At 53.0% G+C, this 27,220-nt stretch overlaps 2 protein-coding genes and 4 gene segments (V, D, J or C); all 6 read right to left on the reverse strand.

Moving 5' to 3' along the window:
* Positions 1 to 496: 496 nt before the first annotated feature.
* On the reverse strand, positions 497 to 2,450 carry LOC121475752. The segment is given in 2 exon segments: positions 497 to 954; positions 2,345 to 2,450. Coding segments are annotated over 2 exon segments (426 nt in total).
* Positions 2,451 to 3,753: 1,303 nt separating this feature from the next.
* LOC121475480 (immunoglobulin lambda-1 light chain-like) overlaps positions 3,754 to 27,220 on the reverse strand; it is a 118,622-nt gene continuing 95,155 nt past the window's right edge. Inside the window, exons 3-4 of the mRNA XM_041728781.1 lie at positions 9,933 to 9,970; positions 3,754 to 4,213 (exon numbers count right to left, since the gene is read on the reverse strand). Coding sequence (XP_041584715.1) covers positions 3,894 to 4,213; positions 9,933 to 9,970 — 358 coding nt within the window. The 3' untranslated portion in view covers positions 3,754 to 3,893. The remainder of the gene's footprint in view (positions 4,214 to 9,932; positions 9,971 to 27,220) is intronic.
* LOC121475477 overlaps positions 12,263 to 27,220 on the reverse strand; it is a 399,528-nt gene continuing 384,570 nt past the window's right edge. Inside the window, 2 exon segments of the V gene segment in view lie at positions 12,263 to 12,722; positions 13,965 to 14,002. Coding sequence covers positions 12,403 to 12,722; positions 13,965 to 14,002 — 358 coding nt within the window.
* LOC121475479 overlaps positions 17,491 to 27,220 on the reverse strand; it is a 173,668-nt gene continuing 163,938 nt past the window's right edge. The window contains 2 exon segments of the V gene segment in view: positions 17,491 to 17,973; positions 19,355 to 19,392. Coding sequence covers positions 17,654 to 17,973; positions 19,355 to 19,392 — 358 coding nt within the window.
* On the reverse strand, positions 21,507 to 23,432 carry LOC121475482. The segment is given in 2 exon segments: positions 21,507 to 21,966; positions 23,372 to 23,432. Coding segments are annotated over 2 exon segments (381 nt in total).
* The window catches only part of LOC121475481 (immunoglobulin lambda-1 light chain-like), a 56,966-nt gene continuing 55,313 nt past the window's right edge, over positions 25,568 to 27,220 (reverse strand). The window contains exon 4 of the mRNA XM_041728782.1: positions 25,568 to 26,027. Coding sequence (XP_041584716.1) covers positions 25,708 to 26,027 — 320 coding nt within the window. The 3' untranslated portion in view covers positions 25,568 to 25,707. The remainder of the gene's footprint in view (positions 26,028 to 27,220) is intronic.

The following is a 27,220-nucleotide window of genomic DNA, read 5'->3' on the forward strand; positions in this document are numbered from 1 at the left end:
AGGATAGTGTCACTGGGGAGGCAAGAGCAGGGAATCCTCTAAGGAAGGAGGGATGCTCTAGGCTGTGGATGGGAATGCCCCTATGGAGTAGGAGGCAAGAGAAAACACAGCATTGAGTGGGGTCATAAAAGAAAAGAGAGTGGGACATCTCAGAGGCAGTTCATCCCTGATGGAGAGGCCCCAGGTCCAGGGAAGAGCTCAGACATTATCCAGGAGTCTACAGGGAACCCAAGTCAAGTGGGCTTCAGGATTGCTGGTGACTGATGAGGTCCATTAGAAGAGCAAGTAAAGAGACATTGGGGATGATGGTCTATTGTGTTTCTCCTGTACTGGAATATTCTGGCAATTATAGGTGAGAGTAAAACTAGCCCTCAAAAAAACATGAGGTTGCCTTCTGCAGACTCCTTTCCCACAATGCCCAAGGAATGATGTTAATCCCTAAAAACTGTTGAGTTCAGGACACAAAGTGTAAAATCCAAATAAGCAGAGACTGTGATTTCTGATTGAATAAAGGACACTTTATTGAGTGCTGCCGTGTGGGGAAAAGGACTGGGATGACCCAGATGGGAGGCAAGATCCTCCTGGAGGTCCTGAGGCTCCGGGCCCCCTTAGGTGGGCGGGGGGCATCGGGAGCCTAAGAGCACTCTGCGGGGGCCACCTTCTTCTCCACGGTGCTCCCCTCGTGCGTGACCAGGCAGCTGAAGCTGCTGTGAGATTTCCACTTGTCAGGCGTCAGGCTCAGGTAGCTGCTGGCCGCGTACTTGCTGTTGCTCTGCTTGGAGGGCTTGGTGGTCTCCACGCCCTGGGTGATGGGGCTGCCGTCTGCCTTCCAGGCCACCGTCACGCCGCTGGGGTAGAAGTCGCTGATGAGGCACACCAGGGTGGCCTTGTTGGCGCCGAGCTCCTCAGAGGAGGGCGGGAAGAGTGTGACCGAGGGGGAGGCCTTGGGCTGACCTGTGGGGATGGAAGGCCAGAGGGTCAAGGCAGATGTTTGTTGTGTCAGCACCTACCTGAGTCCTGATGTGGGGATACAGCTGTGTCATGTCCATGTCTTGGGCCTCAGGCGGTCCTTGCTCTTTGAGGTCACGTCAGCTATGGTATTAGGATAACTCACCTTCCGTTGGGGGAGCATCCGAATGTCCAGTTTTGGAAGAGCTGAGCCCCACTGTCGTGTCTTCCCTCTCCATCATCACATGTCCTCATCCCTCACCTTTGTCCCCCATGGGTTCCCTTGTTAGTGGATTTATCAGCAGGACACTTCGTCTTTCCCTGTGGAATCTGTCTGTCCTATGGCATGTCCTGCCAGGTCCAAGTCTGGGGTCTGGTCATGTAGACCTCATCTGTCTGTCGTGGTGCTAGGCTCTCAACCCTTTCTGGGCGGGATTTTCTTGCCCATGTTCCCCCTGAATCTATCAATGCACCCCTGGCCACTTCCTGACAGAAACCCTCTGAGGCTGCCTGAGGGGGAGAGAGAGTCTGCCGCGGGATGCATTCCAGTACAGTCGGTGGAGGGTTAGTGGAAGAGGTGTATCTGGAGCAGGGGATTTTCTTAGGGGTCACCTTGCCCAGGACCCTATACTGGGGATCTGCCTGTCCAAGCACTGCAGTGTGCCTGGCAGAGGTAGGATCCATCCCTGTCCCTGTGGGTCACTTGTCACCAGATGCCCCAGCATCTGCTCAAGGGTCTGTCCTCCAGCATTTCTATGGGACCGGGGAACCCTTGGGACCTGAGTGGCCTAAGCCCTGCCCAGTCTGAGGAGATCCTGCCTGTCCTGGAGGAAGACGAGGGACCCCATCCTCTGAGGCCACATTATCATAGGAAATCCTCCCTTGGTCCTTGTTTCTTTTGCCTGAGTCCTCTTCCATCTCGTGCCAACCATGAGTCCTCACTAGACCCCACCTAGAACCCGGCAAGCACAGGACCCAAGTGTCACACATGTTTGGACAGTTGAGCTGTGCCAGCACCTTTTCCACAACCCATGGTCTTTGTGCCCCAGCCCAAGTCCCCCAGTCCCATGCTCCTTCATCCCTCATTTCCCATGTGTGGGTTTGGGGAGAACTCAGGTTACTGAACACCCTGGACACCAGGGAGAGGCCCCCAGAGAGTGCCCAGTAAGGGTCAGAGTGAGGGCGAACAGGAAGGGGTCTCTGGGACCATCCTGTCCTGCCCTGCCAGGAGTCTGAGAAGAGAGAACAGGGTGAAGGGGGTTTGGGAGTGACCCAACAGAGAAGGTTCTGGGCCCCAGAGAGGTTCAGACCCCAGCCACAGTCAGGAAAGATAGGAGAGGAAAATGTCCCAAAATATCACTCTGGTCCCCAAAGAGAGGGAAAGGGGGAGACTCACCGAGGACGGTCAGTTGGGTTCCTGAGCCAAACACGTAACACAGTGATACAGCCTTGAACACAAACCCTCTGTCACCCCTGCAGCCCCTCCCCTGCCCCAGGCCCATGTGCAGCTGGCTGCTTTGGAGGCTCAAAATCCAGCCTCCTCTTCTTGGGGGCTGTTCTGGCGCATGGGCGCTTGGGTGCAGCCCCCTCCCCACCTGTCCTTTCATTTCCTTCAATGTTTGAGTGACATGTCCTATCCCAGGTAGCTTCCTGGTTGGAGCTCTGTCGATGACTCAGCTTGCCATAGACACCTGGAGAAAATGAGAGTCCTGTTTCCTTTTTTTTCTTTTTTTTTGGGAGTCCTGTTTCCAAGAGAGACATGATGGGGCCTGTGCCCCCTGCAGAGCTGAGGCCCATGGAGGGCTCTGGAATCTAGGATCAGTCCTAGACACAAGCTCATCATGGTCATGTATGCTAGAACAGGCATGAATGTGTACTAGTGTGCACACATGAGTTTATCGTGGTTGTGTGTGTCTAGTCTGTCTACGGGACACAGCACCAGGACTCGACATTCTGAGCTGGCTCCTAGCAGTGCAGTCTTCCTGTCTCTCAGAGTCCATTCTCAGCTTTCCAGGAAATGAGTGAGTTCACACATAAGTCCATGGCACGAATCAGAATAGGTCTTGACCTGGATTAGTGGGAGCACAGAAAACACATGAGCATTTTAGCTTTAGTGCTATTGATGGGTTCAGTTGTGTGCTTGACTCTGAGGGGTCTCTGTCATCCAGGGGCATGAGTGCAACTGGATCCTCCATGACACATGTGGAAAGAGGGGCCCCCAGAGGCCCCCAGGCGGAAGCTGGAAGACCAGCTTCCAGGGACTGAGTGTCTTGTAGTGAGTGTGGCAGGAGAAGGGGAACAGGGCAAGGTTCTTAGGGAGACAGGGGTTTTGGGGCCCTGATAGAGTGACGATTCTTTAAGATGGGATGGTGGGAATTTCCAAATTGGATAGGAACCCAGAGAAGGCCTGGCCATGGGTGAGGGCATTCACGGAAGGGAGAATGGCACATCAATGGAGGTGGGCTAGTCTTTATTGGAGAGGTCCCAGGTCTGGAGGGATTTGACACTCACCAAGAAGCCAGAGACCTCAAGGGCAGTGAATTCAGATAGGGCTAGGAGGGGATATGGCCTACAGGAGACCTACAAGTATAGGGAACGTAAGGTGTGGACGTTTGGAACCTGGAACGGGCTGTTTCCCTCTTCCCGGTATGGAATTTTGCTCTGCTAATAGGGACCAGAGGGATCTACCCTACAAAGACCTGTTGGGGGGGTGGACTCCTCCCAATTGGACCAGCAACACTGTTCACCCTGAAGATGGTTGAGTTCAAGACACAAAGGGTTAAGCCCAATGAGCAGAGAGCGCGATTTCTGATTGAACAAAGAACACTTTATTGAGTGCTGCCTGGGTGCGGGGAGAAGGGCGGGATGACCCAGATGGGAGGCAAGATCCTCCTGGAGGTCCTGAGGCTCCGGGCCCCCTTAGGTGGGCGGGGGGCATCGGGAGCCTAAGAGCACTCTGCGGGGGCCACCTTCTTCTCCACGGTGCTCCCCTCGTGCGTGACCAGGCAGCTGAAGCTGCTGTGAGATTTCCACTTGTCAGCCGTCAGGCTCAGGTAGCTGCTGGCCGCGTACTTGCTGTTGCTCTGCTTGGAGGGCTTGGTGGTCTCCACGCCCTGGGTGATGGGGCTGCCGTCTGCCTTCCAGGCCACCGTCACGCCGCTGGGGTAGAAGTCGCTGATGAGGCACACCAGGGTGGCCTTGTTGGCGCCGAGCTCCTCAGAGGAGGGCGGGAAGAGTGTGACCGAGGGGGAGGCCTTGGGCTGACCTGTGGGGACGGAAGGCCAGCGGGTCAAGGCAGATGTTTGTTGTGTCAGCACCTACCTGATTCCTGGTGTGGGGCTACAGCTGTGTCCTGTCCATGTCTTGGGCTTCAGGCGGCCCTTGCTCCTAGAGGTCAGGTGAGCCATGGGCAGGCTCACCCACCTTCTGCTGGAGAGAATCTGAGTGCCAGATTCTCTAGTTTCTGGGCCTCTGCATGGCCTCAGGGTCTCTCCACGTCATATATCCTTCTAATCTACTCAGTCTACCCCCAGGACTAGATGTCAATGACCCCGAGACCCTGCTTTCTTTCTCACTCTTTGTGTGCTTGGACACAGGTCTCAGGTGACATCCCCCAGGTCACTTACCCAGGATTTCCTAGAGCTGGCATCTCTGGGTTTCAGGGCTCTGTTACCCATGTGAAGAGTCTGTTTCCTGCCTCCAGGCCACCTCATACCTCCACAGCAGCCTTGCCCACCTCCCTAGATACCCACCTTCTAGGGTTGCTGAATGGGATGGGCTGTGAACTCTGGTTCTTGAATGCAGGGAGTCCAGTAGGGGAAGTTTTTCGTGTCAAGTGAATTTCCAGTTCTGAGGATGGGGCTGTGTCTGTTCTGAGGGTCTCCCTTTTCTGTGAAAACCTGGGGGTCTATCTCTCCTAGGATTTCCGGGTACCTAGCAGTACTATGTCTGTCACCTGTCCCTATCAGGGGCCTCGGGTCCAATATCTTCTCAGGGGCTCTCCAGATGTAGTGGGCTCTGAGGGGATGGACCTCTGCTGCCAGAGTTTCCTAGACCGGTCCTATTCTTGGTGTCTAAGTATCCCTACATGGTGGATGGTCCCATCACCCTGGGCTCCATTCTCCCAAGTCCTTGCTTTATCCTTTACCCCTTGTCCTGCTTCCCCCTCCTTGTCTCCGAGTCCCCATATCAAGGCTCTCCTCATTGTGCCCATGCAGCCCTCTGCCCGGGACCCCCCTCCGCCAGAGACAGAGGCCAGCACCTGAGCAGCCCCCACAATCCTTCCATCACCTTATAGCCCTGCTGGCAGTCTGAGCATCCCTCTTCCTTATCCATCTCCCCTCATTTCCCCTCACATTCATGATTCTAATAGACCCTGACCGGGGAACCGACCACCCCCTAGTCCAGAGAAGAAGGTCCTGTGGGTAGAGGGCTGGACACACAGTGAGACCTGAGTGTACGTCAGGAAGGATTTTGGGGCTGGTCCCCTGCAGCTCCAGTACAACATCTGACAAGGTGGGAGCAGTGGAGGCACGAGGGGCAGACGAAGCGGACGAAAGGCATAGACCCCACAGACCTTTAGCCTCAGCCTTCATCAAGTTGGAAAGGAGAGAAGCATCACCTGAAATAGTAGAGTGGGTGCCAAGGAGGCGAGAAAGGGGTAGACTCACCGAGGACGGTCAGGTGGGTGCCTCCGCCGAACACAGCACACTGTGACACAGCCTCGAACATAAACCCTCTGTCAGCCCCTCCACCCCTGACCCAGGCCCACCTGCAGCTGCTCGGGAGGCCCAAAGGGCAGCCTCCTTGTCACGGGTGCTGGTTGGGCAGATGCGGGTGTGTGGTGAGGAGGTTGCCCCTGGAGACCAGGAATTTCATTTCCGTGGAGGGTTCAGATTCCATCCATCCTCAGTCCTGGGGAGGGGTTGCAGAGGATGTCTGGGTATGTCATCGAAATTCCCAGCTAGGTCCATCGTTAGGGAGGAGCTGTGTGTCTCCTCAGTGTGTGTCAGTATGTCATTGTGGAAGGGGTGAGCAGGCCTGTTTCACACAGGGATATGATGGGGCTGGGACCCCTTTGCAGACTTGGGACTGGTGGGGAGTGTCCTGAGTGCCACCACATCTACAGCACAGGAGTCTGACGGAGTTTGGGGTCAGGAATGGGAACTGGATGGGAGGAGAATCCTGTTTCTCCCAAGCAGATAGATCTCTCCACAGGGCCTAAGCTCCAGCACCCTTCCTTTGGCAGGATCTTGTGGAAGGTATAGTAGATGGTGAGTGTTTAGTCTCCATACTGAGTTGGAGGAGGGCAGGTGTCACCTGGAGGAGTGTAGGAATGTGGGCTGCCTGTCAGCCGGATAGACCTGCCAGGCCCCAGGTGGGTGGAGGGGCAGTCCCTGCTTCCAGAAATTTTGCCCTGAGCCCAAGTGTGAGAGTCTGACAGACACTTTAACCACCTCAGAATCCCACATCCCTCATGTACAGGAAGCATCATTTGCACACGGTGGCCCCACCAGGCAGGACACATACTGTACTCTTACAAGTGACCTTCATGTTGTGAGGATGTTAATGACACCCAGGTCTCTGCCTGCATCATGGCCTGGGGATGTCACCTAATGAGCTCACACAAGGTACATACAGGCCTGGTATCCTTTCTGTGACACAGTGGCCCGCCAGTCAGTAGTCCTGCTGTCCTCCCTGATCTGTCTGCTACTTCCTGTCCAGACTCACTCCCAGGAGCTCATCATGTCTCTTGGACCAGAATCACTCCCAGGAGCTCATCACTCCATCCTGGACCAGAATCTCCCTGGCCTCCTTATTTGTCACTGGATGGCTCTATGGGGACTGCAGTGACTGGGTTTTCTTTGCTCATGTCCCACGCTGGGGACTCTGTGTAGACCCATCCTCCAGGTCTTCCTGAACCTTCCTGAGGGATGCCTACCTTAGCAGTGTTTGGAAATGGACCAGTGTGTTTGTGATCATCATGTGTGTGCATATTGTTTGTATTCATTTGTACCTGTGTGCGTATGGTATGTATGTGTCTTACAGCTCAGATCTCACACGAGGTTCCTAGGTAGATGAGTCAGTTGAGAGACTTGTCAGCAGCTCATTCCCTGAATCTGATCCTGGATTTCTAACACAGAGGCCCAGGCAGGTCAAGCCAGCACAGGGGGTGGATCGTGGGTTGGCCTAATCTGAGGGGTCCTAGAAAGCATAGGTGGTATCTATCTCCCAGGGAACATCACTACTAGTGGGAAGCAAGAGACACTGGGAGGAGGTGCCACCAGTGGGAATGTGAGTGTGAGTTACCAGGGTCCAGGCAGAGGGTCTTGTAGTGAGTGTGACAGGGACAGCGTGTGGGAGGGGCCACAAACAGTGTCCCTAGGGAATCTGGCAAGGAGGGTCCCCTAAGGAAGGGAGGATGTTCTAGGCTGTGAAGATGGGGAAGGTCCACATGGAGTAGGAATCCAGGGAAAAATGTTACTGAGAGGGGACCTTAATAGACATCTTAAGAGGAGGGCTACTTCCAGCTGTTGAAAGCCCAGGTCCAGGGAGGAGATCAGCACATATTCCAGAAGCTATGGGGACCTAAGGTCAATGAGGGCAGCTATGACTGGCCGGGCACATGGTCCACACAAAGAAAAGAATGCACCGACCTATTGTGGAGGAGAGTCTTTAATCTTGTTTTGCTATTGGTATATACTGTTCGGGAAAATTCTCCTGCAATTCTTGGCCAGTTAGGCATCCCTGGGTGGCGCAGCGGTTTGGCGCCTGCCTTTGGCCCAGGGCACGATCCTGGAGACCCGGGATCGAATCCCACGTCGGGCTCCCGGTGCATGGAGCCTGCTTCTCGCTCTGCCTGTGTCTCTGCCTCTCTCTCTCTCTGTATGACTATCATAAATAAATTAAAAAAAAAATAAAAAAAAATAAAGAAACAAAATTCTTGGCCAATTAATCCCCCACAAACACATGAGAATGCCTTCGGCTGGCGCCTCTGTACACAGTCAAAGGAATGAGGTTCACCCTTAAAGATAGTTGAGATCAGACACAAAGGGTTAAGCCCAATGAGCAGAGAGCGCGATTTCTGATTGAACAAAGAACACTTTATTGAGTGCTGCCTGGGTGCGGGGAGAAGGGCGGGATGACCCAGATGGGAGGCAAGATCCTCCTGGAGGTCCTGAGGCTCCGGGCCCCCTTAGGTGGGCGGGGGGCATCGGGAGCCTAAGAGCACTCTGCGGGGGCCACCTTCTTCTCCACGGTGCTCCCCTCGTGCGTGACCAGGCAGCTGAAGCTGCTGTGAGATTTCCACTTGTCAGGCGTCAGGCTCAGGTAGCTGCTGGCCGCGTACTTGCTGTTGCTCTGCTTGGAGGGCTTGGTGGTCTCCACGCCCTGGGTGATGGGGCTGCCGTCTGCCTTCCAGGCCACCGTCACGCCGCTGGGGTAGAAGTCGCTGATGAGGCACACCAGGGTGGCCTTGTTGGCGCCGAGCTCCTCAGAGGAGGGCGGGAAGAGTGTGACCGAGGGGGAAGCCTTGGGCTGACCTGTGGGGACGGAAGGCCAGCGGGTCAAGGCAGATGTTTGTTGTGTCAGCACCTACCTGATTCCTGGTGTGGGGCTACAGCTGTGTCATGTCCAGTGTCTCGGCCTCCAGTAGACCTCGTTGCCCCGAGGTCAGAGCAGCCATGGTTTGTTGCCTCACCTCTATAGGGGAGATTCTGAGTGCCAGATTCTCTTGCTTCGTCTCCAGTCCATGCATCTGGGTTTTGGGGTCACATTTGTTTCTAATCCCCCAGGTCCACTCCCCATTCTCGTGGATGACTGAGGTCCCTGTAAACTTTTTCCCTTTGAATCTGTGTGTCCCTGGATTTTGTTCTCAATGTGACATCCCCCATGTGATTTATCTGTGATACCTTAGCGCTGGCATCTTTTGGTTACAGTGCTCTGTCACATGTAAATAGTAGGTTGCCTCTTCCCAGACTGACTGACAACTTCACAGTAACCTTGCCTACCTCCCTAAAGATACCTCCCGTGACTTGGTATGCTGAGGGCGTAAGGGCTGTTGTTCCCTGTTCCTGGATTCAATGGAGTCCAGCTGATGGAAGGACTTTGTGCTGCGTGAATTTTCAATCTGTGACTGGTGCTCTTTCTGATCTAGGGCTCTCCCTGGTCTCTGCAATTCTACTGGGAGGTCTCTCTGTCTTGTAATTTCTGAGTGCCTGGCAAGATTGTCCCTGTAACTTGACCCTATCATGGATCCGGGAGTTAAATATCTGCTCAAGGGGCTTTCCAGCTGAGGTGGGCTGTGAAAGGATGGACCTCTACTGCCCGAGGGTCTTGAGGCCCCCTTGTGTGTGTGAGGGTCCATTCTTAGTGTCTTTCTGTTCTGTCCCTAGGCAGTGGATGGTCTCAGCTACCTGGGATCCCTTCTCTGAAGTACTCACTTGATCCTTGGCTCCTTGTCCTGCTTCACCGTCCTGGTCTCCACGTCCCCAGACAAATGCTCTCCTCACTCTGCTTCATGCAACTGTCTGCCTGGGACCACACCTCCTCCAGAGACAGAGGCCAGAGGCCAGTCCCTGAGAAGCCCCCACAATCCTTCCATCACCCTATGGTTCTGCTTACAGACTGAGAATCTCCCTTCCTATCATTCAGCAGTCATTTCTTTTCACGTTCTTGAAGTAAGAGACCCAGAGTGGGGAGTCAAATATCCCTGAGTCCAGATTACAGGTTTCCCTCATTCAGAGAGGTTCGATCCTTAGGGAGGCCTAATGTAGCTCAGGAAGTGTTCCAGGGGCTGCTCCCCTGAGTCTTCAAAGGGACCTCTGACAAGGTTGAACCAGGGGAGGCACAAGGGGCAGACAAAGGGGACCAAATGCACAGACCCACAGAGCTTCAGCGTCAGCCCTCTTCAGGATTCAAAGGAGCAAAGCATCACCAGAAATTGTAGAGTGGATGCCAAGGAGGAGAGAAAGGGGTAGACTCACCGAGGACGGTCAGGTGGGTGCCTCCGCCGAACACAACACACTGTGACACAGCCTCGAACACAAACCCTCTGTCAGTCCCTCCACCCTTGACCCAGGCCCACCTGCAGCTGCTCGGGAGGCCCAAAGGGCAGCCTCCTTGTCACGGGTGCTGATTGGGTAGAAGGGGGGGCGATTGAGGGGACAGCCCCTGGGAATTTCATTTCCATGGAGATTTCATGTACCATCCATCCTGTAGTCCTTGGGAGGCGTTGTAGAAGATATCTGGGTATGACATCGATATTCCCAGCTAAGTCCATCATTAAGGAGGAGCTGTGTGTCTCCTCAGTGTGTGTCGGGATGTCATTGCGGAAGCTGTGAGCAGGCCTGTTTCACACAGGGATATGATGGAGCTGGGACCCCTTTGCAGACTTGGGACTGGTGTGTAGTGTCCTTGTTGCCACCATATTTCAGCACAGAAGGCTATGTGGTCTGGTGTAGAGAATGAAAAGTGGATAGAAAGAGAATCATGTTTCCTTCAGCCCTTTGATTTCACTCTAGGGACCTGAGCTCCAGAATCCCTGTCTTGCCTACTTGTGTGGAAAGTATAGTGGATGGTGAGTGTTTTTACTCATCCTGAGCCCAGCAAACCAGGTGTCACCTCATAGGGTCATGTAGGCTGAATGTCAGCTGGATGGATGGTCCTGAGGAGCTTCATGTGGGTGGAGGGGAGTGATTGCTTCCAGGACATTCACGCAGAGCTCAAGTGTGGCATTCTGAGGGTCCTTTGAATTTTTTTTATTAATTTTTATTTATTTATGATAGTCACAGAGAGAGAGAGAGAGGCAGAGACACAGGCAGAGGGAGAAGCAGGCCCCATGCACCGGGAGCCCGATATGGGATTCGATCCCGGGTCTCCAGGATCGCGCCCTGGGCCAAAGGCAGGCGCCAAACCGCTGCGCCACCCAGGGATCCCCTGAGGGTCCTTTGAAGTGACTGAGATTCACCCATGTTCCCCAAACTGGAAGCATCACTAGGGTGGCCCCACCACGCGGGACTCTTCATCAACTCTTACACTGGATCTTCAGATTGTGAACACGCTGGACACTCAGGGCCTCAGCCCAGGTCCTGGTTTAGGGACCTCACCTGGACAGCTCACACACAGAGGACACACGGGCTTGACATCCTTTTTCTGTGACACTATGGCATGCCCTGTCAGTACTCCTGCTGTTCTCCCTGATCTACCTGCTACTTCCTGTCCAGATCCATTCTCAGGAGTTCATCACATCTCCTGTCTTACTCCATCCTGGACCGGATTCTCCCTGGCCTCCTATTGTCACTGGCTGGCTCTATGGGGACTGCAGTGGCTGGGTTTTCTTTGCTCCAGTCCCACCTTGGGACTCTGTGTGGATCCATCCTCCAGGTCTTCCTGATTCTTCTTGAGAAATGCCCACTATGGCCAGTGTTTGGAATTCTACTGGTGCCTTTATGATTGTCCTGTGTGTGCATGTCTGTTTGTATTTTTCTGTACCTGTGTGTGAGTTGGTGTTATGGCTCAGACCCCACACAGGGTTCTAAGTAGATGAGTCAGTTGAGAGACATGTCAGCAGCCCTATCTCAGAATCTGACCCTTGTTGTATGAGGTAGATGCTCTGGGTATGTCACCCCAGCAGCAGGTGTGGACTTATGGCTTTGCTTGGTCTTTGTGGGTTCTCAGGGCACATAGCTGGTGTCTGTCTCACAGAGAACAGGAATAGTAGTGGAATATAAGAGACCCTGGAATGAAGTTTCACCAGTGGGATTGAGACTGTGGGAGACCAGTGTCAAGGCATAGGATCTTGTAGTGAGTGTGATAGGAAACTTCTGTGGGAAGGGGCACAGTGTCCCTATGGGGTGAGGGTAGGGGGTACTCTAAGGATGGGGTGGATGTGTTCATGTTTGATTAGGAGGAAGGACAGCAGGGGTAGGAAACCAGGGAGAGCATGTCACTGAGAGGCAATCTAAAGAAAAGAGGGTGGACATTGAAGGAGTGGGACTAGTATTAGCTGTTGGGATCCCTGATCCAGGGGGAAGCTCATAACTTAACCAAGAAATCATGGGGCTCTAGGGTCAGTGAGGGAAGCTATGAAATGAATAGAAACTGTAGAGCCTTTGTGGAAGATTGTCTTCTATCTCGGATTTCCTTATGGTATTTCCTATTCTGAAATATTCTCTGCTGGTTCTGATGAGAATAAAACCAGCATCCCATGAAGACCCCTCTAGAGTCCTTACTTCAAAGTCAGGAATGATGTTGATTCTTAAAAATGGTTGAGTTGAGGTCACAAAGTGATAAACCCAAAGAAAAGAGAGCACAATTTCTGATTGAATAAAGAACATTTTATTGAGTGCTGCCTGGGTGCGGGGAGAAGGGCGGGATGACCCAGATGGGAGGCAAGATCCTCCTGGAGGTCCTGAGGCTCCGGGCCCCCTTAGGTGGGCGGGGGGCATCGGGAACCTAAGAGCACTCTGTGGGGGCCACCTTCTTCTCCACGGTGCTCCCCTCATGCGTGACCAGGCAGCTGAAGCTGCTGTGAGATTTCCACTTGTCAGGCGTCAGGCTCAGGTAGCTGCTGGCCGCGTACTTGCTGTTGCTCTGCTTGGAGGGCTTGGTGGTCTCCACGCCCTGGGTGATGGGGCTGCCATCTGCCTTCCAGGCCACCGTCACGCCGCTGGGGTAGAAGTCGCTGATGAGGCACACCAGGGTGGCCTTGTTGGCGCCGAGCTCCTCAGAGGAGGGCGGGAAGAGTGTGACTGAAGGTGAGGCCTTCGGCTGACCTGTGGGGATGGAGGGCCAGCAGGTCTTTGATTTCAATTCCATATCCGGGAGACCCTGATGTTCGTGTATGGTTTTTTTGAGTATCTGAGCCCAACCTATGGCCCCCCTTCAGGGACTAGCCTGGGTTGGAGAAATTATTCCAAGACGGTGGCTTGATACCTTCCTCCAAATGCTTCCCATTCCCCCTGGGTAGCTGTCACCCTGCCATCTCCTGTCCTTAGTCCTTCCGGGGCCCTGGCCTCCCAAAATAATGTCTGAACTGCCATTATTTTGCCCTCCTCCTAGGACATTCTGTCCTTCCTATAGTGGATACCATGAACTCTCCATCTTCCTGGAACTTCTTTGTGGTCTTTTGTGATCTGACATTTCTGCTCTCGGGGCTTCTTAGGTCTTTCCTCTGTGGAGATTGTATTTACCCAAATCTGTCTCTCTCTAAGATCCTCTCGTGAGGATCTTACAGGATCACAGTCTATCTGACTGTTTTTCAGTGTTCCCTCTTCCTTGTCCCTTGTTATATATATCATCTAGGCAATCGTCCAACCTGAAGACTTTTTTTTTTTTGCAATGAGATTTGGCTTTCTTTTTAGCAATTGATAATCCCATCAGAGCCAGGAGTCCACCTTCCCACCCACCCTGTCATTGCATAACCCTTTTCTGGGGACTCTGACTGGATCACCTTCTCCTCCCTTGTCTCTGCCTCTTGTAGTGTTGGGTGTCTCCCAAGCCTGCTAGAACTGTGTGGCAGCCCCGGAGGCCTGGGTGATCCACTCCAACCCTACAACCATCCTTGGATCCTGTGTCCCATAGCTCTGGAGACCTTCGCTGAACCTGTGACCTGTGTGACCCCAGCCTTGAGCCTCTAAAGACATCACATAGTCACCCCATTAGTTCCCTGCTCCATCTTCTCCAAGAGATGGGACCCCTGTTGATCCCTAGTGACAAAGCAACAGACAGGGGAGGACAGAGCAGAGCACATCTAGGACCCAGCCTGTCCCTGGCAGACAGAGAGATGAATTTTTAGGTCATCGCAACCATTCTGTGCCTCTCAGTGCAGAGTGGGGCTGCTGATGACCAAAAAAGTAAGCAGGAAAATCTGTATAGGTAGGGGAAGAGCCTGGAGTTCCAGAGGCTGGGATCCCAGGTGGAAGTCTGTACAAGGCTTTGACAATACAGGAAATGCAAAGAAAAAAACTTCCCAAACCTCTAGAACAGCAAGAAAGGAGGGAGAAGATGAGACTCACCGAGGACGGTCAGCTGGGTCCCTCCGCCGAACACCCAACACTATGGTTCAGGCTCATACAAAAACCTTCCCTGGGAGGCCCTGCCCCACCCACTAGCCCCCCGCCTGCAGCTGTGATGGAGGAAGTGGGGGCACTGCTCCAGCCTGATGTCAGTAAAGCTTGAGGGGGCACATGTCCTGTACTTCTAGCAGATGATGGGCTCCATGACTCCATTGTGTTTAGCAACAGGATTCTTTTTTTTTTTTTTTAATTAACTTTTATTGGTGTTTAATTTACCAACATACAGAAAAACACCCAGTGCTCATCCCGTCAAGTGTCCACCTCAGTGCCCGTCACCCATTCCCCTCCAACACCCGCCCTCCTCCCCTTCCACCACCCCTAGTTCGTTTCCCCGAGTTAGGAGTCTTTATGTTCTGTCTCCCTTCCTGATATTTCCCAACATTTCTTTTCCCTTCCTTTATATTCCCTTTCACTATTATTCATATTCCCCAAATGAATGAGAACATACACTGTTTGTCCTTCTCCGATTGACTTACTTCACTCAGCATTATACCCTCCAGTTCCATCCACGTTGAAGCAAATGGTGGGTATTTGTCGTTTCTAATTGCTGAGTAATATTCCATTGTATACATAAACCACATCTTCTTTATCCATTCATCTTTCGATGGACACCGAGGCTCCTTCCACAGTTTGGCTATTAGCAACAGGATTCTTGCAAGGAATTCTTCCAAAGGAGGTTGGAACCTGATCTGCTGTTGGTACTACTATCTCCTGGGAATTGGACTGAGTTGGTGGAGGTCCTTTGTATCACTGGGAGTTAGGTTGCATGGAAATGAACAGGACATCCCTTCTCTGCATGTTTGAACATTCCCCATTCCTTGATGAGACCATGAGGTGAGGCCATAGCATGCCCCCTCCTCCACAAATCCTCCTTTGCAGGGAGAAGCTGTTTGGTCTGGGCTTATGGGTCATTGGAAACTTCCTTTGTCCGCAGTCACACTCCAGAGGGTTGAGCTTCCTATACTGGAATGTCCTAGTTGGGCTGTACTAAGTGAAGCCTTGGCTTGTGTTGTAAGACATGGCAGACTGTGTCCAGATGATCTTGGGAGCAGCCTTAGCCAATATCCTACTGGTGTCATGTTGAGGAGGGTCTGGTGTGTGACTGCTGTTCTGCTTCTTTCAAAGAACCTTCAATCCCACCTCCCACCAAATGGAACTGGCATCACTGACTCATTTCAGGTCTGAGGTGATTAGGTGCATGAGGAGCTAGAGTATGTTGTCAATCGGAAAGTAGGAGCTTAGAGATCCCCGTGGGTCATGTGCATGTACCCAGGAGCCAGCTGAAGAGGCTCCCACTGGACTGATGTCCATATGTGCAGTCACATTGTCATGATGCATAGAGGACAACCCTGGTGCAATCCCCCAAGCTGATGTCTTCCATCCCAGAGTTCACCAGGTCACCACAGTGGTGACTAAGCAGGACAGGATGGAGGGAGCAGTCCATCATTGCAGAAGTAGTGGGGGAACAACAGGGAACAGTTTACATTTCTTCTTTTCCCTAGGTATGACAGGCGCCATGGGGAGAATTAAGAGCAGATGAAGGCACTGTCCTCACGGGCCTGTACTGCCCTCACAGGAGAAGGAGAGAGAGAGGAAATACTGCTGTGATGCACCCTTCCCCTCACATTGGTGGAGTCACTGAACATCCGAGCAGCTAATGCTACCTACGAAGGTCGACCTGCCTGTGTCCTTTGATGAACAATAGCTAAGTGTCCTGGGTGTCATTTTGCCAAGTCCCAGCTGGACCTCCTGAAGCCTCTGATGCCAGAGGCCCTTTGCAGGAACAGGAGGCAGAAAGAAGGGCTTCTGGAGGCCTTGACTGCATTCCATGTGGGAGAGTCCTTGGACCGGAAGCTCAGCCCTTATAGCCACTTCCTTGCAAGGAAATGCTGAGAGAGCGATTTGTGAGATTCTTACAGACCCAAGGGACCTGAAGACACATCCACCAGTCAATCACTATGTCAAATCTTATTCCAGATTCACAAAAAGAAAGGCCACACCACCAAATAGCAACAGCGTCAGTAACATAACGCCATGAATTCATTTAGGACAGCTATGAGGCTTTGGATAAGAAACAGAGCATTATTTTGACATTAAGGAGTTAATGATGGTTTCTGCTTAGATTTGATAATGATGTTGTAGTTATAGTTCAGGTCCTGCTTTTTGAGTTCACGAATGAATTCTATACAGAATAAATGATAGGATTCTAATTTTGCTTCAAAATGCTGCAAAAGTGTTATTTTGTGGTTAGTAGGTCACTAGTACTTTGGGACTTGGTCCAGAGGAACATGGATGTTGTCCTGTGCCTTTCCTCTCTTTGGTTTACTAATCAGTTCTTCACAATCTTGAAAATAACCAATAGAATTTTTGCCTAGGGTGACTACAGCTCCGGAGAGGCTGTTGGTGTCATTCTACCCAGCGTTTTGTATGACTTGAGGGAGGCCTGAGAGTTCTGCTCTTTATTTGGTGTCAGTTTTTCCATCCAGAAATGCGCTTAATCAGGTGCTCTGGGTTAAGTAGGATACATAGGTTCCTTTCAGCTCTTAGGTTGTGATTTGGGTACTGGTGGCTTGGAAGAAGCACAAGGGGGCCCCTGTACTCTGACTAGTGTGACCCCAGAGTACCTTGCCCTTGGATGCTCTATGTTCCAGAGGTCCTGGCCCTCAGTGTATCTGATGCAGGGAGCTCCAGTTGTTGAGGAGCTGGAGACTCATAGAGGGCATCTGTCACACCTCGAGATGGGAGGACTGGCAGAGTGAGCAAGCCTTGCCCCTCTGAGAGGTTGAGATGTGTCCCTCAGGCCCTGGAATGAGTGTGTCTGTGACCTGAAACTGCAGGTCACTCGTGACAGAGCCATAGTGCTGGGGGCGGGGTGGAGTCCCGAGGACCTGATGTCTGGGGTCACTGAGCCCACCAGGAAGCCTGACCCTGTCATGGGCTTCAAGATGATCTCACCTGCCTTAGCTCTACTTCTGAATTCAAATTGACTCTGTCTTCGGGACAATCACTGGATGGGCTTCTGGAGGCTGGAACAGTGGTATCTCTCATTGACCAGTTCTCCTGTGCCCCCACTTCATGCAGGCTGACTCACCTGCTCTACCTATAATCCAATCTAAACTAATGTGTCAGGTGTCCAGACTTTCATGACTGAGGTTTCAGTGACTGCTGGGGTCACCCTGAGCCCACTGATCAATCACAAATCTAAATGGAGACCCACCCTTCCTGAGCCCCTTCTCATTTCTACCTGTTCCCTTGAGACTCAGTCCTTCTCACTTAGCCCTTCCACATTCCTTTGAGGACAAAGACTGTGACCCATGAGCTGGCCCACAGGACAGTTTGCTCCTCCAGGTCACGGCCCAACTGGCACACAGGGAGAATGGGTAAATAAGATTTATTTCCCAAGTATTCCTCCCTAATTCCTGAAGCTTCCCCCAGAGAGACAAGCTGAGAGTGCACATCAGACGTGTCAGTGACAAATGATAAAGTCTTTATTGAGCACAAGTAGAAAGAGGGAGGGTGACTGACCTGCCTGGTCTGAGCTGGTCCAGGGTGGGTTCTCAGGGGCACAAGGTGAACTGGGGAAGGGGTGTCTGGGTGAGGAAGGCTCCATCCCAGGAAGTCTCAGGGACTTAAGAGCACTCTGCGGGGGCCACCTTCTTCTCCACGGTGCTCCCCTCGTGTGTGACCAGGCAGCTGAAGCTGCTGTGAGATTTCCACTTGTCAGGCGTCAGGCTCAGGTAGCTGCTGGCCGCGTACTTGTTGTTGCTCTGCTTGGAGGGCTTGGTGGTCTCCACGCCCTGGGTGATGGGGCTGCCGTCTGCCTTCCAGGCCACCGTCACGCCGCTGGGGTAGAAGTCGCTGATGAGGCACACCAGGGTGGCCTTGTTGGCGCCGAGCTCCTCAGAGGAGGGCGGGAAGAGTGTGACCGAGGGGGAGGCCTTGGGCTGACCTGTGGGGATGGAAGGCCAGCGGGTCAAGGAAGGTGTTTATTCCATTAGTTTTTACCTCAGTCTTGATGTGGGGGTACAGCTGTGTCTTTTCCATGGCTTGGGCCTCAAGTGGCCCTTGCTCCTAGAGGTCATGGGTAGGGTCACTCACTTTCTTTTGGGGGAGAATCTTAGTGCCAGATTCTCTAGTTTCTGGGCTTCTCCATGGCCTGAGGTTCTCCAGGTCACATATCCTTCTAACTCTCCCAGTCTTCCCCTGAGACCTGCAGTCCATGGCCCCGAGAACCTGGACATGGCCTCAATGTGACATGCCACTTACTTGGGATATTCTTGAGCTGGTCAAACCTGGCTACAGGGCTCTGTTACACATGTGAGAAGTAGATTTATGCCCCTAGGCCACCTCACACCTTCACAGCGGCTCTCCCACCAACCTATAGATAACCCTCTAGGGATGCTGAAGGGATAGGGGCTGTGAGTTCCTCTTCCTGGGTATCATGGAGTCCAGCAGATGGAGGGGCTTTGTGCTGGATGAATTTTTAATCTGGGCCTGGCTCTGCATCTGATCTGGGCAGTCTTGCTGTTCTGTGCAGTTCTACGGGGAAGTCCGTCTATGCTATAATTTCTGAGTGTCTGGCAAGCACTATCCCAGCAACCTGACACTACCACGGATCCAGGAGCTAAATATCTGCTCAGGGGGCTTTCCAGCTGAGATGGGCTGTGAAAGGATGGATCTCTGCTGGCTGAGTGCCCTGAGGCCCACTCGGGTGGGTGAGAATCTATCTAGGTTTCTAGTGTCTTGTGGAGGTGGATGGCCCCAGCACCCTCGGCTCCCTTCTCCTCTGAAGTCCTCACATCATCTTTGACCCCTTGTCCTTCTTCCCCCTCCTTGTCTCCAAGTCCCCATGCCAAGGCTCTCCTCACTGGGCTTCACACAGCCTTCTGCCTGGGAGCTTCACCAGAGATAGAGACCAGAGCCTGAGAAGCCCCCACAATCCTTCCTTCATCCTATAGCCCTGTAGGTAGCCCGGGCCTCACTCTCTCTCATCCTTTGTTCCTCATTCTCTTCAACTTTTGGGGCCCAGACACCCTGAGTGTGGAGAGGACCATCCCCATCTCCAGAGGAGAAGTTTCCCTAGTGGAGAGAGAGCTCGACACTCAGGGAAGCCTGAGTGTAGATCAGGATGGGTTCTGGGTTTGGTCCCCCAAAGGTCCAAAGAGATATCTGAAAGGTGGAACCAGTGGAAGCATGAGAAGCAGACAAAGGGGACCAAAGGCACAGACCCAGAGACCTTCAGCCTCATCCCGCATCAGGATTGAAAGGAGACAAACATTGCCAGAAATTGTAGTGTGGAGGCGAAAGAGGAGAGAAAGGAGGAGACTCACCGAGGACGGTCAGGTGGGTGCCTCCGCCGAACACACCACACTGTGACACAGCCTCGAACATAAACCCTCTGTCAGCCCCTCCACCCCTGACCCAGGCCCACCTGCAGCTGCTCGGGAGGCCCAAAGGGCAGCCTCCTTGTCACGGGTGCTGGTCAGGCAGATGGGTGATGTGTCAGGGGTTAGCCTCTGGAAACCAGGAATTTCAATTCCATGGAAGGTTCAGATTCCATCCATCCTCAGTCCTGGGAAGGGGTTGCAGAGGATTACTGGCTATAGCATCGATATTCCCAGCTAAGTCCATCGTTAGGGAGGAGCTGTGTGTCTCCTCAGTGTGTGGTGAGATGCCTATGTGAAAGGGGTGAACAGGCCTGTTTTACCCAGAGTTATTGGAACTGGGACCGCTTTGTAGACTTGGGACTGGTGGGGAGTGTCCTGGATGTCACCCCATCCTCAACATAGAAGAAGGCTTTGAGGGTTGAGGATCAGGAATGAAACATGGCTAGGAGGAATCCCATTTCTCCCAAAAAGATAGATCCCTACAGAAGGCCCCGAGCTCCCAAATCCCTGCCTTTGGATGGATCTTCTGGAAGGAAAAGTGGATGGTGAGTGTTGACTCCCCTTTCTGAGCTGTGTGAGGGCAGGTGTCACCCTGTAGGTGTGTGGGCTGAATATCAGCCTGATAGACCTGGCAGCCTGGCAGCAAGGGGGCAGTCACCACTTCTACCTCTTTTGCCAGGAGGTCAAGTGTGGGAGTCTGAGGGCCACTGGACTGACTGTTCACACTGGTCCCACAAACTGGAATCATGTCTAGCACAGGGTGTCCCAACCATGCAGGACACATAGTGTATCCCTGGAATGGATCTTCACTTAATTTCTACTACTGGACCTTCACCATATGAAGGCTCCTGACACCCAGAGCTTCTCCTGCATCCAAGCCTGATGTTGGCACCTGCTTTGCTCACACAGGAGACACACAGGCCTGGACTCCTCCTTTCTGTAACACAGTAGTACTCTGTGTTAGAGCTTTTGCTGAGCTCTCTGATCTGCCTGTTACTTCCAGTCCAGACTCACTACCAGGAGTTTGACATGTGTCTTGTCTTACTTCATCCTGGACCGGAATCTCCCTACACCTATTAGTCACTGGATGACTAAAGGGGACTTTGTTCATGTTCCACCCTGGGATTCTGTGTAGACCAATCCTGCAGTTCTTCATGTTCACCCCTGAGAGATCCCCACCATGGCAGTATTTGGAAATATAACAGTGCCTTTGTGATCATCATGTGTATGCATGTCTGTTTGTATGCATATACCTGTGTGTGTAAGTTGGTGTTATAGCTCAGGTGTCAGACTAGTCTCCTAGGTTGATGAATCAGTTGAGAGACATGTCAGCAGCTCCATCTCAGATACAGACCCTTGATTTATAATGTAGGTGCCCAGGTATGTCACCCTAGCATCAGGTGTGGGCTAAGGGTTATGCTTGGCCCTTGATGGATCCTAGGGCACATAGATGGTGTTGGTCTCCAAGAGAAATGAATACTAGTGTGAAGAAAGAGACACTGGGATGAGGTTGAATCAGAGAGAGTGGTATTGTAGAGAACAGAATCCGTGCAAAAGGTTTATAGTGAATGTGATAAGGAAATTCTGTGGGAGGCGGCACAGTGTCCCTCTGGAGCAAAGATAAGGTGTCCTCTAGGGAAGGGGGAGGATACTTGACTGTGTGATTATGCAGAAGGGGATAGGGGTTGGATCCCAGGGAAAATATGTCACTGAGAGAGTGACTTAAGGAAAGGAGGCTGGGCATCTTTAGAGGGGGCCTGGTTTTTGTGGTTGAAAGCTCAGGTCCAGGAGAAGCTCAGAAATATTTCCAGGAGCAGTGGGGGCCCGGGTGAGTGAGGGTAGCTGTGATTGGCAGAGTAGGTGGTCCACATTAAAAGGAAACATAGAGCCTTGTGGTGGTGAGTTTTCTATCTAGGTTGTCCTTATGATAATTCTTATTATTGAATATTGTCTGCCAGTTCTGGTGAGAGTGAAACAACCAACACCTGAAGACCCTCCTCTAGAGTCCTTCCATCAAAGTCTAGAAATGAGGTTCGATGTAAAAATGGTTGAGTTGGGGACACAAAATGATAAACCAAAAGAAAAGAGAGCATTATTTCTGATTGAACAAAAACACTTTATTGAGTGCTGCCTGGGTTCAAGGGGAAAGGCTGGGATGACCCAGATGGGAGGCAAGATCCTCCTGGAGGTCCTGAGGCTCCGGGCCGCCTTAGGTGGGCGGGAGGCATCGGGAGCCTAAGAGCACTCTGCGGGGGCCACCTTCTTCTCCACAGTGCTCCCCTCGTGCGTGACCAGGCAGCTGAAGCTGCTGTGAGATTTCCACTTGTCAGCCGTCAGGCTCAGGTAGCTGCTGGCCGCGTACTTGCTGTTGCTCTGCTTGGAGGGCTTGGTGGTCTCCACGCCCTGGGTGATGGGGCTGCCGTCTGCCTTCCAGGCCACTGTCACGCCGCTGGGGTAGAAGTCACTGATGAGGCACACCAGGGTGGCCTTGTTGGCGCCGAGCTCCTCAGAGGAGGGCGGGAAGAGTGTGACCGAGGGGGAGGCCTTGGGCTGACCTGTGGGGACGGAAGGCCAGCGGGTCAAGGCAGATGTTTGTTGTGTCAGCACCTACCTGATTCCTGGTGTGGGGCTACAGCTGTGTCCTGTCCATGTCTTGGGCTTCAGGCGGCCCTTGCTCCTAGAGGTCAGGTGAGCCATGGGCAGGCTCACCCACCTTCTGCTGGAGAGAATCTGAGTGCCAGATTCTCTAGTTTCTGGGCCTCTGCATGGCCTCAGGGTCTCTCCACATCATATATCCTTCTAATCTACTCAGTCTACCCCCAGGACTAGATGTCAATGACCCCGAGACCCTGCTTTCTTTCTCACTCTTTGCGTGCTTGGACACAGGTCTCAGGTGACATCCCCCAGGTCACTTACCCAGGATTTCCTAGAGCTGGCATCTCTGGGTTTCAGGGCTCTGTTACCCATGTGAAGAGTCTGTTTCCTGCCTCCAGGCCACCTCATACCTTCACAGCAGCCTTGCCCACCTCCCTAGATACCCACCTTCTAGGGTTGCTGAATGGGATGGGCTGTGAACTCTGGTTCTTGAATGCAGGGAGTCCAGTAGGGGAAGTTTTTCGTGTCAAGTGAATTTCCAGTTCTGAGGATGGGGCTGTGTCTGTTCTGAGGGTCTCCCTTTTCTGTGAAAACCTGGGGGTCTATTTCTCCTAGGATTTCCAGGTACCTAGCAGTACTATGTCTGTCACCTGTCCCTATCAGGGGCCTCGGGTCCAATATCTTCTCAGGGGCTCTCCAGATGTAGTGGGCTTTGAGGGGATGGACCTCTGCTGCCAGAGTTTCCTAGACCGGTCCTATTCTTGGTGTCTAAGTATCCCTACATGGTGGATGGTCCCATCACCCTGGGCTCCATTCTCTCAAGTCCTTGCTTTATCCGTTACCCCTTGTCCTGCTTCCCCCTCCTGGTCTCCGAGTCCCCATATCAAGGCTCTCCTCAATGTGCCCATGCAGCTCTCTGCCCGGGACCCCCTTCCGCCAGAGACAGAGGCCAGCACCTGAGCAGCCCCCACAATCCTTCCATCACCTTATAGCCCTGCTGGCAGTCTGAGCATCCCTCTTCCTTATCCATCTCCCCTCATTTCCCCTCACATTCATGATTCTAATAGACCCTGACCGGGGAACCGACCACCCCCTAGTCCAGAGAAGAAGGTCCTGTGGGTAGAGGGCTGGACACACAGTGAGACCTGAGTGTACGTCAGGAAGGATTTTGGGGCTGGTCCCCTGCAGCTCCAGTACAACATCTGACAAGGTGGGAGCAGTGGAGGCACAAGGGGCAGACGAAGCGGACGAAAGGCATAGACCCCACAGACCTTTAGCCTCAGCCTTCATCAAGTTGGAAAGGAGAGAAGCATCACCTGAAATAGTAGAGTGGGTGCCAAGGAGGCGAGAAAGGGGTAGACTCACCGAGGACGGTCAGGTGGGTGCCTCCGCCGAACACAGCACACTGTGACACAGCCTCGAACATAAACCCTCTGTCAGCCCCTCCACCCCTGACCCAGGCCCACCTGCAGCTGCTCGGGAGGCCCAAAGGGCAGCCTCCTTGTCACGGGTGCTGGTTGGGCAGATGCGGGTGTGTGGTGAGGAGGTTGCCCCTGGAGACCAGGAATTTCATTTCCGTGGAGGGTTCAGATTCCATCCATCCTCAGTTCTGGGGAGGGGTTGCAGAGGATGTCTGGGTATGTCATCGAAATTCCCAGCTAGGTCCATCGTTAGGGAGGAGCTGTGTGTCTCCTCAGTGTGTGTCAGTATGTCATTGTGGAAGGGGTGAGCAGGCCTGTTTCACACAGGGATATGATGGAGCCGGGACCCCTTGGCAGACTTGGGACTGGTGGGGAGTGTCCTGAGTGCCACCACATCTACAGCACAGGAGTCTGACGGAGTTTGGGGTCAGGAATGGGAACTGGATGGGAGGAGAATCCTGTTTCTCCCAAGCAGATAGATCTCTCCACAGGGCCTAAGCTCCAGCACCCTTCCTGTGGCAGGATCTTGTGGAAGGCATAGTAGATGGTGAGTGTTTAGTCTCCATACTGAGTTGGAGGAGGGCAGGTGTCACCTGGAGGAGTGTAGGAATGTGGGCTGCCTGTCAGCCGGATAGACCTGCCAGGCCCCAGGTGGGTGGAGGGGCAGTCCCTGCTTCCAGAAATTTTGCCCTGAGCAAAATTGTGAGTGTCTGACAGACACTTTAACCACCTCAGAATCCCACATCCCTCATGTACAGGAAGCATCATTTGCACACGGTGGCCCCACCAGGCAGGACACATACTGTACTCTTACAAGTGACCTTCATGTTGTGAGGATGTTAATGACACCCAGGTCTCTGCCTGCATCATGGCCTGGGGATGTCACCTAATGAGCTCACACAAGGTACATACAGGCCTGGTATCCTTTCTGTGACACAGTGGCCCGCCAGTCAGTAGTCCTGCTGTCCTCCCTGATCTGTCTGCTACTTCCTGTCCAGACTCACTCCCAGGAGCTCATCATGTCTCCTGGACCAGAATCACTCCCAGGAGCTCATCACTCCATCCTGGACCAGAATCTCCCTGGCCTCCTTATTTGTCACTGGATGGCTCTATGGGGACTGCAGTGACTGGGATTTCTTTGCTCATGTCCCACGCTGGGACTCTGTGTAGACCCATCCTCCAGGTCTTCCTGAACCTTCCTGAGGGTTGCCTACCTTAGTAGTGTTTGGAAATGGACCAGTGTGTTTGTGATCATCATGTGTGTGCATATTGTTTGTATTCATTTGTACCTGTGTGCGTATGGTATGTATGTGTCTTACAGCTCAGATCTCACACGAGGTTCCTAGGTAGATGAGTCAGTTGAGAGACTTGTCAGCAGCTCATTCCCTGAATCTGATCCTGGATTTCTAACACAGAGGCCCAGGCAGGTCAAGCCAGCACAGGGGGTGGATCGTGGGTTGGCCTAATCTGAGGGGTCCTAGAAAGCATAGGTGGTATCTATCTCCCAGGGAACATCACTACTAGTGGGAAGCAAGAGACACTGGGAGGAGGTGCCACCAGTGGGAATGTGAGTGTGAGTTACCAGGGTCCAGGCAGAGGGTCTTGTAGTGAGTGTGACAGGGACAGCGTGTGGGAGGGGCCACAAACAGTGTCCCTAGGGAATCTGGCAAGGAGGGTCCCCTAAGGAAGGGAGGATGTTCTAGGCTGTGAAGATGGGGAAGGTCCACATGGAGTAGGAATCCAGGGAAAAATGTTACTGAGAGGGGACCTTAACAGACATCTTAAGAGGAGGGCTACTTCCAGCTGTTGAAAGCCCAGGTCCAGGGAGGAGATCAGCACATATTCCAGAAGCTATGGGGACCTAAGGTCAATGAAGGCAGCTATGACTGGCCGGGCACATGGTCCACACAAAGAAAAGAATGCACCGACCTATTGTGGAGGAGAGTCTTTAATCTTGTTTTGCTATTGGTATATACTGTTTGGGAAAATTCTCCTGCAATTCTTGGCCAATTAATCCCCCACAAACACATGAGAATGCCTTCGGCTGGCGCCTTTGTACACAGTCAAATGAATGAGGTTCACCCTTAAAGATAGTTGAGATCAGACACAAAGGGTTAAGCCCAATGAGCAGAGAGCGCGATTTCTGATTGAACAAAGAACACTTTATTGAGTGCTGCCTGGGTGCGGGGAGAAGGGCTGGATGAGCCAGATGGGAGGCAAGATCCTCCTGGAGGTCCTGAGGTTCTGGGCCCCCTTAGGTGGGCGGGGGGCATCGGGAGCCTAAGAGCACTCTGCGGGGGCCACCTTCTTCTCCACGGTGCTCCCCTCGTGCGTGACCAGGCAGCTGAAGCTGCTGTGAGATTTCCACTTGTCAGCCGTCAGGCTCAGGTAGCTGCTGGCCGCGTACTTGCTGTTGCTCTGCTTGGAGGGCTTGGTGGTCTCCACGCCCTGGGTGATGGGGCTGCCGTCTGCCTTCCAGGCCACGGTCACGCCGCTGGGGTAGAAGTCGCTGATGAGGCACACCAGGGTGGCCTTGTTGGCGCTGAGCTCCTCAGAGGAGGGCGGGAAGAGAGTGACCGAGGGGGAGGCCTTGGGCTGACCTGTGGGGACGGAAGGCCAGCGGGTCAAGGCAGATGTTTGTTGTGTCAGCACCTACCTGAGTCCTGCTGTGGGGCTTCAGCTGTGTCATGTCCGCGGCCCAGGCCTCCCGTGGACCTCGTTCCCTGAGGTCATGGCAGCCATGGATAGATAGTTCCCTCACCTTCTGAGGTGAGAATGTGAGTACCAGATTCTCTAGTTTCTGGTCCCTTCCATGTCCTTAGGCTGTCTGCACATCACGTATCCTTCGTGTCCACCCAGTGTGCTCCCGGTACTGGTGGGGGTACAGCGCCCTGAGATCCCGTTTCCCTTCTGAACCTGAGTGTCCTTGGCCATTGGTCTCTATGTGACTACATCCGTGTCACTTACCTGTGATTTCATAGAGCCTGGCTCTCTCGGTGACAGTGCTCTGTTCTTACCATGTGAACAGTAGGTTTCCTGTCCCCAGACTGTCTCAAACCTTAACATCAGCCTTCCCCGCCTCCCTACCTCTCCCCCACTAGAGCCCCTTAGGTTGTAAGGGGAATGAGTGCCTGGATTCCAGGAGGTGCAGGAGACGGAATGGTTTTGTATGAATGAATTTTCATTATGCAGCTGGGATTGTGTTTGATCTGAGGTTGTCCTCTGACCCATGAAGTTATCCTGGTGCATCTGTCTGTCCTTGGATTTCTGAGTGCTGTGTAGGCAATGTCCCTGTTCTGCGTTCCTATCATCCCCCCTGGCCCAAATTTCTGCTCATTGGCTTTTAAGCCTCGGAGAGCTGTGTAGGGATGGACCCCTGCTACCTGAGTGTCTCGAGGCCACCTTGGGTGCGTGAAGGTCCATTCTTGGTGTTGTTCTCTCCCCCTAGGCGGTGGATGGTCCTACCACACTGGGCTCCCATATCTGAAGTCCCCACCTTATTCTTGACCCTGAGCTGTACTTCTCCTTCCTTGTCTCTAAGTCCCCATGCCTAGTGTCTCCTCCCTGAGCTTCACACAGCCTCTGGCTGGGATCCCCGCCGCACGCAGATAGAGAGCAAGTGCCTCGGCAGGCCCCAGAATCCTTCCATAATCCCATGGCCCTGCTTACAGCTTGAGTATCCCTCTTCCTATTCTTCACCATCATTTCCCTCAGATTCTTGAAGTCAAAGACCCAGAGTGGCGAGTCACAGATGCCCAAGTCCAGGGGAGAAGTTTCCCTCATGGGGAGAGAG

Source organism: Vulpes lagopus, chromosome 14 (assembly GCF_018345385.1).
Source record: "Vulpes lagopus strain Blue_001 chromosome 14, ASM1834538v1, whole genome shotgun sequence".
Taxonomy (NCBI): Eukaryota; Metazoa; Chordata; class Mammalia; order Carnivora; family Canidae; genus Vulpes; species Vulpes lagopus.